The sequence below is a fragment of the Hylobates moloch genome, unplaced genomic scaffold (genome assembly GCF_009828535.3).
Source record: "Hylobates moloch isolate HMO894 unplaced genomic scaffold, HMol_V3 SCAFFOLD_10, whole genome shotgun sequence".
NCBI lineage: Eukaryota > Metazoa > Chordata > Mammalia > Primates > Hylobatidae > Hylobates > Hylobates moloch.
The window spans coordinates 67,935,235-67,948,142 of NW_026652285.1; the positions used below are offsets into that span (position 1 = coordinate 67,935,235).

Sequence of the window (12,908 nt, forward strand, 5' to 3'; positions counted from 1 at the left end):
CAAGGTCAGACCCCACTGACTCTTCCTGGACAAAGAGAAGCTGTCTAGTTAATACCTTGTTTTCACCACCACACTTGACCTGATTTAGCTTGTAGGGGTTGTTCTCCCATAGGAAAAAGGATAAAATCATAGTAATCACATTTTTATTATATATATATATATATATATATATATATATATATATATATATATAAAAATTTTTGAGACAGTCTTGTGTTGCCCAGGCTGGAGTGCAGTGGTGCCATCTCGGCTCACCGTAACCTCCACCTCCCAGGTTCAAGCAATTCTCGTGCCTCAGCCTCCCAAGTAGCTGGGATTACAGGTGTGCACCACCACGCCTGGCTATTTTTTTTGTATTTTTAGTAGAGACAGGGTTTCACCATGTTGGCCAGGCTGGTCTTGAACTCCTGACCTCGGGTGATCCACCCGCCTTGGCCTCCCAAAGTGCTGGGATTACAGGCGGGAGCCACCGTGCCCAGCCTTGCTTTGTTATATATCTGAGTTGAGATCTCACTCTGTCTCCCAGGATGGAGTGTAGTGGCATAATCAGGGCTCACTGTTGCCTCCAACTCCTGGGCTCAGATGATCCTCCTGTCTCAGCTGCCCAAGTAGCTAGGACTACAGGTACACAGCACCATGCCTTTTTTTTTCCCCCTCTTTTGAGACAGGGTCTCACTCTGTCACCCAGGCTTGAATGAAGTGGCACCATCACGGCTCACTGTAGCCTTGACTCCCTGGGCTCAGTGATCCTCCCACCTCAGCCTCCTAAGCAGCTGGGACTATAGGCACATCACCATGCCCAGGCAATTTTTTGTAGAGATGGAGTTTCACCATGTTGCCTGGGCTGGTCTCAAACTCCTGGGTTCAAGCAATCTGCTGGCCTTGGCCTCCCAGAGTGCTCAGATTACAGGCGTGGGCCACCACACCTGTCCCTGGCTAATTTTTAGAATATTTTGTAGAGACAGGGTCGTCCTTTGTTGCCTAGGCTGTTCTCGAACTCCTGGCTCAAACAATCCTCCTACCTCAGCCTCCCAAAGCGCTGGGATAACAGGCATGAGCCACCGCAAGTGGCAATAATCATATTTTTAAATAACCTCATTCATAAAAAGACTTGCTGCATAGAGGTTCACTCCCATGGAATATGACCTCATTAAAATGGCCCTATGCTCTAAAAGCATTGACTTTTGGAGGACTGAAATATATCATACTTATATGAATTTTTTTTTTAAGGAAAAAGGAAAGTAGAAGCAATTTGACGAACTCCGAAGGTTCTGTTATTTTTTGAAGACAGGAAGAGTCTTAAGTTATGGCAGATTACCTTGGCTTTTGGTTTCAAGAGGAAAGGAGCATAGTGCTTCTCAGCAAAAGATGAGAGTGTCCACTTGGTACAGGGGGGCTCGAGGCAGTGGAGGCTGGAGTCAGAGAACTGGGAGAGCAGGTCCCTTGTGGAGCTGGTGCTCTCTGGGCTCTGGCAGCTGAGGGTGTCCTGTGTCACGGTGACGGGCTGCACGGAGATCTCAGAGCGCGGCTCGGCGGTGGTGTAGTACACGTGCGTGTGGGGGTCGTACTCCGTGCGGAGCTGGACAGTGGACTGCATGGTAATCTGTGTTTCGTGGGCAAAGCTGTGGCTGCTGTAGGGGGGTGGGGGGCTGTAGCGAGTATTGTCGTGTGTGTCGGTGTAGGCCTGAGGTTCAACCTGAATCACTCTGCTGACGCAGGGGCTGAAAGGAGGGGAAACATGTTGCAATGTTATGCTGAAACAGGGAAATGGTGCTTTCATTCTGCCATTTTTCACTGTGTACAGAGAATACCCATTTTACACAGCTCTGACTTAGGAGAGAAACATCACATTGTTGAACTCCAGAAACATCGCCTGGTTGATAACATCACCTAGTTCACCGCCCAGTGAACTAGATAAAAGTCAGTCTGAGGAGGCCACACGGAGGACTGATCCTAAATTTGGCTTTCAAAAGCAAGTTCCATGATGACGAATCCTTCAAAGCATGATTCCAAACAAAACCAAACTACCATCAAAGGACTATATATTTTCTAGATGGGTGTTTTTCAATCTTGTTCTGCTCTAACGCAGAGATATGAAACATTCCTACAATCGGCAACATCAGTTCATGATGGAAAAAGGGGTCATTGGTACCAGCATCTTGAGGGCTGTGAGACTGTTCAGCTGGGGCAGGGGAGAAGGAAGCCCAGGGACTCTGATGTCCCCCTAGGGAAGCAGCGTCTGTCCAATCTCTCCCCTACGTTCTCCACAGCAGCACAAACCCCGTTACCCACATTCCTTTATAAGTCCACAGGCTGAAAGAGTTCTCTCACAGCACTATTCTGCACCCAATCAAAAGGCCACAGCAGTCTGAAAATGTACCTTGTAAAACAGCAGAAAATATCCAGTCTCCTGTCCTCGCGTCGATATAAATCCATGCTGAGAATTGCAGGAAAAATGAGCAGAACCATGGCAAAATTGAACACCACTACTACCGCTGCCTGGGAGCAGAAAAAAAATTCAGAGGTCACCAACATGCCTCTGCCCAATCAGAGACTGCTTTGAAAATAGAGATGCTTTTAAACAATATTTTTCTTTCCCTTTCCTCTTGAAGTGTTTGAAACTGTGACAGATGTTAAGAGTTTCTTTTGCTACATCATCAAGAGCCTATTTGACAGGAATAGTCTTGACTATTTCTGGGCCTTTCTATCTCTAATAATTCCATAAACTGATAAGGCACAAACCTGGGAACTCAACTAACGTGTTGCTAGTAACCTAACCAAACCAAATCCACAAAGGCAGAACAGACAGCACACTCGAGATAGAATTTAAAACAAACAGAAGCAGTTCCCTTCCAGAATGCTTCCAAAAGGTCACGCGACCCTGATTTTACAGTTAAACATTTTTATATAAAGCAGATCGAGTATATCAAAATGTCCCCCTTTAAAACGTGAAATACAATTTCACACGTGTCCTCTGAGGTTTTAATAGGCACATTCCAAATTGCCTCTGGAGTAGACTGTGGGGTATGAGAGCAAGAAACACAAAAGGTCAAGGAGAGTTAAGCAGAAAGAAATTCCTGTGTGTGATTATAGTACACAGAATAAATAAGTACAGATTCAAAAGTCACTCCATAACCTAGAATAAACACAGGGCTAGATTCTGCAGTGCGTTGGCAAATCTCCTGCTGACCTAGTAAAAATTACAAAATTGGGCTGTTAATAGGGGAAGCCAACAGAGGCCGGTGGAAAATCGACCCAGCTCGGAAGGGCATGGCAGAAGGGGCACCACAGAGAAACGCACTGGCAATGCTGAGGAGCCAGGAAATTGCCAGACATGGCTTGAAAATAAAAAACGAGGCCAGGTGCGGTGGCTCATGCCTATAGTCCCAGCACTTTGGGAGGCCGAGGCGGGTGGATCACGAGGTCAGGAGATCAAAACTATCCTGGCTAACACGGTGAAACCCCGTCTCTACTAAAAACACACAAAAAATTAGCTGAGTGTGGTGGCACACGCCTGTAGTTCCAGCTACTCGGGAGGCTGAGGCAGGAGAATTGCTTGAACCTGGGTGATGGAGGTTGCAGTGACCCAAGATTGCACCACTGCACTCCAGCCTGGGTGAGAGTGAGAGTCCGTCTCAAAAAAAAAAAAGGAAGAAAGAAAATAAAAAAACGAAGCTTCTCAAAGAACTGCTTAGTTCACAAACCTCAAACTGATAAATATCCTAGGGTGAGGAAAGAAAACGTGGCTATAACTGGCACCTAACACAATCCAGGGAGAACTTCCACAAAGGGCTTTGGATGGGAATTGTGAGTTTATGCTGAAGGTGAACCAGCAAGCCTGAGTTCTGGAGAGATGTCTTCCAATAATTAATTCCCTGTCAAGGGTCTTCTTCTAAAAACTACCTAACCTCTTTCTTCTTGGTCTATCTTGAAAATCCTTCATCAATTGAAAAATATGAAGCATGTTAGCTTACCACTCTAATGTATTTAAGACCTGTCTGATAGACCTACACAAATAAGCTCATCACCACTGTGACAAGAGAATTTACCTGAGAAAGAGAGAGATCTTTTAAAAAGAAAAGTCTAGTACTGTGCTGGGTGCTGGAGACACAAAGATAAATAAGACAAAATCCTACTCTCAATTCTCACAGAGCCAGACCTATACACAAATGACAATCTCGAATGATGGATGGCGTCATGAAGGCAGGTGCCAGGCTGCAGAGCAGCTCAGTGGGGTGGAGGGGTGGTCAGTCAAGGCAGGCTTCCCGGGAGAGGCTTCAGCAGGGTTTAGAAGATGAAAAAGAGGGCCGGGCACAGTGGCTCACGCCTGTAATCCCAGCACTGTGGGAGGCCGAGGCGGGCGGATCACCTGAGGTTGGAGTTCGAGACCAGCCTGACCAACATGGAGAAACCCATCTCTACCAAAAATAAGAAGTTAGCCAGGCGTGGTGGTGCATGCCCGTAATCCCAGCTACTTGGGAGGCTGAGGCAGGAGAATTGCTTGAACCCAGGAGGCGGAGGTTGTGGTGAGCTGAGATCGCACCATTGCACTCCAGCCTGGGCAAAAAGAGTGAGACTCCGTCTCAAAAAAAAAAAAAAAAAAGAAAAAGAAAAAGAAAAAAAGAAAAAAGAGATCAGTTAGGAGCAGGGGAATGGCAAGTGCTCCCTGTGAAAAAAACACAGAGTGTGCAAGAGGAGACACCTGGCTCAAGCACCTCTGTACTGTAGGGGTTTGAAATTCACTTTGGGGAAGAGAAAGGAGAAGCTATGAAGATCAGATCATTCATACCTGATTCATAGCAAACAGGAGGTTCTCACTGCTCTTGACAGTATTACCTGATAAAGTCCCCGAAGTGCAGTCAAGTCGCCTGCCTGAGATTATCCAGTAAATCAGATCAAACAAAGACTTGATGCCAAGCCCCCAGCTCAGCTGAGAACTGGGAGTTTTGTGAGATCTGGTCCCTTACTGAGAGGATGTCTGTGGATGGGGGTTAGGACACCTGACCATGAGACAGCAGGGGATGGCAGGAAGAACAGGTAGGATTCTAACGGAGATTTTCCAGGAGCATGTAATCCTGGGGGCCGAATCCTTTTAGCTTTGAAAATCAGTCATGTTTAGAATTGAGGAGTGGAATGTAGAGAAGAGACCCTGGGCATCCCGATTTGGACACGTGTTCATGAGGATGAGGAGAGCAGAGGTTCGTGACACAGGGAGCCCCATGGGCACAGGCATGGGCACCTGCCGGCCTCATCGGTCAGAGAAGTCTGCTGGGCACCTTGCTCCGTGTCTGTGACGGAAATGAAGGGATGAGGGAAGAACCTCAAGTAGCATCCCGTCTTACTGCCTTTCTCATAACCTACATGTATAGGGGAGTATTTTCTCAACACCAGGTCCCCAGGTATACACCAATAGTAAAACAACCAGCAAGGGCTGCTCAGAAAGCGAAAAGGGTTGTCGCAAAGGCAAGAGAGTGTAAGTAAACCAGAGAAGACGATGGGGATGATACTGCAACTGTGAATCAATTCTAGTTATTGTGCTCATAGGAAATGCCCCATCCCCTCAAAGCAGCTAAGGCTGGGACATGTGCAGAGGAGGTTCCAGTTGAACCCTCCTAGACCAGACAGAACAACAAGGGGTTCTATTCTGTGAGTTTTCATTGAAGAATAAACACTACTGGGCTACCAGCAAGCCCTAGTTAATTACAAAGAATTACAGCTGATGCCAGTGATTTCTGGTGTAGAGATGGCATTTAGGCAGATGGATAAAGGCTGATGAGGTTTAAGACAGGTTCCTCGTGGAAAAAAATATCTAATTATTTGGTCAGGCTACAAAATTGGAGGAGTTTTATATGGAAAATTCTGAAGGTAATGCGGGTTTACTATTGGACAGAACCACCTTGGGTCACTCCCTTTTGATGTTTAATCTGTAGCATCTTGCAAATATAAACACAACTGAACACCCAGAATCAAACGTGATACTGTTCATCAACGGAAAGAGAAGCTACATAATGGCCAATTTTGAGGGTCAATACATTTAAAACAGAACCAGGGAAAATTTTCTGATGGCCACTGCAAAAATCATTGCACACTCTCTCTTTTCCTTGCATTTTCTATCCTTTTTTTTTTTTTTTTTTTTGAGACAGAGTCTTGCTCTGTCACCCAGGCTGGAGTGCAATGGCACGATCTCAGCTCACCGCAACCTCCGCCTCCTGGGTTCAAGCGATTCTCCTGCCTCAGCCTCCCGAGTAGCTGGGATTACAGGCGTGAGCCACTGTGCCCGGCTAATTTTGTATTTTTAGTAGAGATGGGGTTTCACCAAGTTGGCCAGGATGGTCTCGATCTCCTGACCTTGTGATCCTCCCGTCTTGGCCTCCCAAAGTGCTGGGATTACAGGCGTGAGCCACCGTGCCCAGCACTCCTTTTTTCTTTTGACAGAGAGTTAACTAGTGTCATGAGGAGGTATTCTTCAATAAGATGAGGACTCTTGGAAGCTATAGTTGCAATTTTCTACAATGATACTGCGGTGCTTTGAAACAGAAACACAAAAACCAACAGTACTCATTTTTGTCTCTGTAAGGTGCTTACCTTGGGAGAACTTAGCGCACTGGATTTTCTATAAGGCTACTCCTCGTAAGGAAACCTCATGTAGCTTTTCAGACCACCACACCATAGGGTATCATTAAAGGAGAGTCGGCCTCGATGAGCCATCAGTATGTACTAAGAGAGGAGAGGAGAGAATGAGAGAGAAAAGAAGAAAAGAAGGAGTGTGAGCAGATATAGAAAGTGAGCAAAAAGGCAAGCAGAAAAGAAGGGGAGAGGAGAGAGAATGGGCAGACAGGGTCCCATGACTATAAGACTCTAGAAGAGTTTCTCAATACCAGCACCTGCTGCACGTGAAATGAGACTGGGGTACCACAGAGTGCTGAGCAGACGCACACCTGCGCACAAAGGCATTCTACAACTTCAGCTGCACTGCGAGTCTGCTTCACCTTTCATGCCACTGAGCAATCAGAGAGAGTTTCCTTGTCCTGTGCTTTGGTTTGAGCATCAGATCTGAACGTTATTCATTGATTCACTATTTTTACTTCTATATAAATTTATAATACAAATAAACCCTGTTTTCTTTTCCTTTTATGTTTCTTTTGGGGCTGGCGGTTACGGCAATTGGCATAGAATCTTTTCTCCAGCTGTGCCTCACACTAAATACTAAAGATGCCTCCATTCCCAAACCCAGTAGGATCAGTAGCTGCCCAGGCCTCTTGGTTACTAGCAAAATGACATTCAAATACGTGATTGATTGGTTCCTCTTATATGACAAACGTAAAGACTAGGAAAGAGCTAAACATATTGACAAAATATAAACAGAAACCAGATGCCAGACTGGTCAATTTCTCTTCCTGCTCGCATCTGCAGGAGCTCTTGGTGAGTAGAGTAAAGCTGTGTGAGTGTGCCGGGAATCCTAACAACAAGTGAAAAAGTGACACAGAAGTCATTTCCTTTAACAACCTGGCCAGCTTGAGAATTAGACATCATATCATCACAGAGAAAGAAAGGGGAAACAACTGAGGTTTTAAAATTTGAAATTAATTCACAAAACCCCCACAACATCTTGAGATATCAAAACTCCAGGCCACTTTGTGCTGAGGAAGACCATGGCACAAACTGGTGAAGTCTCTGCTTTACTGGCTGCAGTAACTAATTTTAGGACTCCTACGAATTTCAGGTAACTCAAGGGCGATGTCAGTAATTTACTCCAGGCGCAGAACGCACTACAGCTCTATACCCATCCCAGGGAACTGTCTGTGCTTACAATTCACAGAAGCTGAGTCTCGATTAGAAAATACCCTGACGGCCTCTGGGGGTGACAGGACCTGGTCTGGAAGGAGAGGACAAGTCACGAGGGGCCCACATGCTCTGCATGGGAAAGTGAGAGGGATCGTGAGTCTGCTTGGGCAGCCTGAGAGGGGAGCAGGGGACCAAAAGGAAAGAGAAGAGGGGACAGGAAAGATTGTGGCGGCCAACTTAGGAAAGGGAGGTGGAAAGCAAGGGCCCACTGAGGAGCACCCTGCAGGAAATTCTCCACGGCAGCCTGGCCAGTTCGCAGTGCTGTCTGACACGCGACCAGTGCCAGTCCTGCAGTGCCGTCTGACACGCGACCTCAAGCTTAATACTGTCTTGGGTTGGGACTGCTTTGGCAAAAGCGAAAGAAAAGGTGGCCTGTTTGGGATGAGGTGGGCAGCGGGAGAGGGGGTAAGTGCACGTACTGGGAGTGGTGTTTGGAAGCAGGGGATGGCCTAGAAGCTGGCTGCAGCGCTGGTGACCCCAGAGGGCAACACGGAGTAGCCCCAAAAGCCATGCATAAAGGACATGACCACTCTACAAGGCAACAGGCTTCTGGGCTTCATAGGGCTAGAAAGGAAGGAAAAACTCCAGAAGGGCTTAGTTTTTTAGAGGGAGTGTCAGGGTTATAAGCTTAAAGAAGCATCCACCCAGTTAAACAGAGCCTCAAACACAGGCATTTCTATTTCACTTCATGAGTAACTGAAGTGCCTTAGCAGAGACCGCAGACATGGGATGCTGGAAGTCAGTGCCCCGCTCAGGATCACCGCAGCCTTCATCACCGGAAGCTCACCTGGAGGGAGAACGCCCGCAGAGCGGGAATTGGGATTAACGCGGCCATGAAGAAGGCTGTGACATTGCTGATGGACGTGAGGGCCACGCTGGCTCCTGTGCGCTTCAGGCACTCCCCGGTCCTGTCCTGGGAATAAGAAACCACAGCGCTGAGAGCTGCACTGGACAGGGTCCCCTTGGAGCACAGACTGTGTGAGCAGATACGTGGCAGAATAACAGAACTGTTATTACAGCTTATCATGCTGGCATTAGGGAAAGAGAAAGAGCCACACCTGCCTTACCCCCTAACACCAGCATTATTCAGTACTATCTACAGAGTCATCAATTCTTCATGGTTATTAGCATCCAGAGCAGAAAGCTGCAAGATAATGACTTAAAGCTTAAGTATAATTTTAAAAGGGAGTGAAGAGAGGTGATGGCTAAGTGACAGACATCTCCAGAGAAGCAAATGCAGGCTCTGGAAAGGTATGGCAGTTAGGGGTAAAGTGTCACATTAAAACAAACACCCGTATTCCTAAAGGCACCCCAGATGCAGCTCTTGGGACTTCTCATAGCAAATACATGTCCTGAGAGTCTTCCAACTTATTTCATTGACTGGCAGCCAGTGACACATCATCTGACATGGGACTGAAATCTTTACTGGGTCAGACTGAGGAAAATTAAAAGACAAATACTCAGGAAGAGAGGAAGCTGCAATGTCCCCAAAACTCTCTTCTTTTGTTTTTGCATTACCTCAAAAGGGATTCTTTTATTCTGTCCGGTTTCACTGAAGGCGTGGGCCAGAAGAAAAACATCATCCACACCAACACCAAGAGCGAGAAATGGCAAAACCTACAGCAAAAACAGAGGATGGTGGCATTAGACACGTGAGATCCAATTCAGATGATTCTAAAGCTAGTTAGGACTCTGCCACCAGCACCTAACAGCTCCTAAAGCAGGGCTTCTGTATCACGGTGAAGAATTCACTTGACATCCCAAAGCCTAGCTGTTTCAGCTCACAGGAGATCCTGCACGTTTCTACTTCGAAGGTCAGTGTACTATCATTTTTTAAGCTAGTAAATGAGAAGGAATCCAACTCATTTAAGCAATGATTCGCAGTGTGGCCCATGGACCAGCATCACTGGGAACTGCCCTGAAGTGCACATTCTCAGCCCTGGCCCCAGACTTACTGAGAAACTCTGGTGGTGGGGCCTGGCAATCTGAGCTTTCACAAGCCCTGCAAGCCATGCGAATACCCACCAGAGCTGGAGAGCCACAACCCTGGTCAATGACATACATTCCTATCAGCCAAGTGTCTCTACTAACCAATAAGCCCAACAGACTTCCTACCCACTGCCCTGAGGGCGGACAGCATCAAGAGACAGCATCCCCCTGAAACCAGTAGCATCCTAGTGGAAAAGGCTGCAAGACCCTTCTGGTGAGAAGGACACACAGCACACAGTAGGCTGGCTGGGCCGAGCCTGGGGGCTGGGGGGCGTTTGTCAACGGACAGATGAATGTCTCCTTTAGTACCTGAGTTGTTGCAGCGTTAAAGGAAATTCCGATCAATGAGCACAGGCCCAGTCCTGCAGCCACTGACAGTGCAACCAGCAGGACGCCAGCCAGCCCCACGGCACCCTGGGACTTGGAGCAGTCCCAGCGCAGCATGGTTAGACAGGCATAGGCGAGCTGCAAGCAGAACAATGGGGGCACAGAACAAACGCCGAACATTAGAATGTGTTGTGATTCTAATGTTTCCCTCCACCCATCACCCCAAATCAAAAGGCAGAACTTATCCAACAACAACAAAACTTTACATCAAGGATGTCACATAAAATGACAGGAGTCAAAGGTAGGCAAACAGCAAATGGGAAAAACGCTTTACACGACCACTTTTAAACCACTGTGAAGCCACGCTCTCTCTGTCCTGGATGCACGTGGATGTTAAGAGCAGTTAAGCAGCAGTAGCGGTCATGGAAAAGTAAAGACTAAAACAACCGAACCAAACTCCAGCCCCCAGGAGCATGGCATCGAGCGTTACCATGAGTAAGTAGCCGCTGGCCACGCGGATGACACTGACGTCAGAGAAGGATTTCAGGATGTCGTCCAGGGTCGTGGTGGTGAAGGAAAGCACCTTTTGAGTGGAGTTCTGTGCGACACTCTGATGAACCACCTGTGGTCACAGCAGAATGCGAAATGCCCAAATGCAATGAACAGTTCCACAAGCCTCCACAGATCTCAGGTGACACAGCCCAGCCCTTTTTTTTTTCTGATGCATTTTTTAAAAAAGTTCTACGTGATTCCAGGGCAGGGAGGGAAGCTGAAGTTGGGCTAACATTAAAGAACCTTGTTTTAGGACAAGGGCCGTGGCTAATCAGTGGCAGTGGGTGCTGCTGAGGGCTGGTGTCGCTGGAGTTCACTCTGAGTGCTGTATTTACTCAGGGCTGAGACTGCTCGTCTCTTCTCCGTAACTTCACAATTGACTTGTGGTCCCATCAGCTCCCCCCTAATCCAAAACAACCTATTCTTATGGCCCTCCTCCCCCTGTTCATTTGCTGGCCACTTTTAAAAGGTCACATGCAGCTCAGTAGAGGTCACTGCTTGGGAAACAAAGGCCAGCTCCTGTCACATGACCTGACCAAGGGGCCTGCAGCTGTGAACAGATTCTATGCCTTGCTAATGTTTTCCAGACACCTTTGCTAACCAAGTGTTTTTTTAAACTCTTATGTGCTTTAGTTCTGGAATTCACAACTGGTTACTAAACATGTCTCAGGGCAACCCAATTAGAACTAGTCTCTTAGATATTATCCTAGGATTTTCAATATCAAAGAAGAAGAAAAAAGTTTTCATCCCATCAAGTTCCAGAATTGCAATGTTTTGAAAATAAACTGAATGGAAATAAATGTTTTAAATAATGGTGAAAACGAAGAATTGCGTAACCAGCGAGTCTGCACGCTGATTCGAAGGTGGGTTTACCTCCACATACGTCCTCTGCCAGGCCTCCAGGATGGCTGCTGCCTTGTCCTCGTTCCAGTTGATGTGTGAGACATACTCGTACCCCTTGAAGTGCTCGTACATTTGCTTGGGAGTCATTAATTGGAACATGGTCTGCAGGGCGTGGGCGCTGTGGCACAGGCCAAGGGAAGGCACATCATCAGTATTCCCAGGAAGCAGTTTCCACTGCCTCAAATCCCCAGCCAGCTCCCCCAACTCACTGGCTGCACTTCTTTTCCTTCTCTGTGAGCACATGTTTCCATTAAAATGGGACCAGGATGGTTATTTTATTTAATAGATTGATGTACCATATTAAAGGTGTAACCTTACAAACCTTTTACAGATATACCCCAAAATTAAATTAATAGGCAATTTCCTTTCACAGTTTCCATTCCATGAAACAGGAAGGGGAGAGGAACAGATAGCTTGAGCAGATACACCGGGCTCAGCGATGCATACTCGCTGTGCAGAAATCCCAGACGGTGGCGTTCCCAGGGGAGAAATCTTACACGAAACGGAGACACCTGACTGACCAGAGTCCACAAGTGCACAAAGGATAATTCTTATTGAGCTGCTGGCTCTCCGTCTTTTCCTAACAGTCTATGACACTGTGCAGCTCATGCCACGAACTCTCTCTGACCAGTGTGTCCCGGCCTACTTTACACCTGCCCCCATTCTCTACATAATGGGCACATCTCCTAAAACCCTACAGTCAGGAACTATGGTCCTGATGAAAACTACAAATCCATTCTTGAAAAATTCCCCACAAGGTGCTTTTTCAAGCTGTTGCAGTCTGCTAGTATTTCTTAATATTCTATGACGCCACCTGGCTAGCAAGGGTAACGGTTTAAAGTATTAATACAAATACACTTGCCGATGTCAGGAGGGAAGTGGCTTTTGAGGAAAGTCAGAAGACTACAGGGCATAGACTGCCCTCGGGAGCTGGCTTACCTGACGAGTTTTCCAGTGCTGTTCTTGACTGTGCCACCCACAATCAACTCCTCCTGCCAGTGCATATACTTTCTGGATAAGCCATGACATCCACCATTCAAAACAAGGGCCATATCAAGAGGCTAAAATAAAAAGACAGCCACATAATTACGGGAATTAGTAGGCAGGTCACATGCCTTGTTAAAATCCAGTGCATTAAGGGTTTGTGTGTTTCAGAGAGAACATTAACAGCAAGGCCAATGGGAGGCATATGGCAAATCTTACAGTAAAACTTAGCTCTATAAACAAACTTAGTTCCACAGACAAAGACGATAGTGGAGAATGAAATGTTAAAAATGAAAATAATAAAGTGA

General features: G+C 46.8%; 1 protein-coding gene across 6 annotated transcripts in view; it reads right to left on the reverse strand.

Annotated features, from left to right (window-relative positions):
* PTCH1 (patched 1) overlaps positions 1 to 12,908 on the reverse strand; it is a 74,261-nt gene that overhangs the window by 24,452 nt on the left and 36,901 nt on the right. For 5 of the 6 annotated variants that reach the window (XM_032164593.2, XM_032164591.2, XM_058444840.1 and 2 more), the window contains 8 exons: positions 12,556 to 12,677; positions 11,587 to 11,734; positions 10,652 to 10,783; positions 10,144 to 10,299; positions 9,364 to 9,462; positions 8,633 to 8,758; positions 2,381 to 2,499; positions 1,319 to 1,721 (listed from right to left, as the gene is read on the reverse strand). In XM_032164593.2, the coding sequence (XP_032020484.1) occupies positions 1,319 to 1,721; positions 2,381 to 2,499; positions 8,633 to 8,758; positions 9,364 to 9,462; positions 10,144 to 10,299; positions 10,652 to 10,783; positions 11,587 to 11,734; positions 12,556 to 12,677 (1,305 nt within the window). The remainder of the gene's footprint in view (positions 1 to 1,318; positions 1,722 to 2,380; positions 2,500 to 8,632; positions 8,759 to 9,363; positions 9,463 to 10,143; positions 10,300 to 10,651; positions 10,784 to 11,586; positions 11,735 to 12,555; positions 12,678 to 12,908) is intronic. The other variant, XM_058444837.1, reaches the window with a different exon arrangement.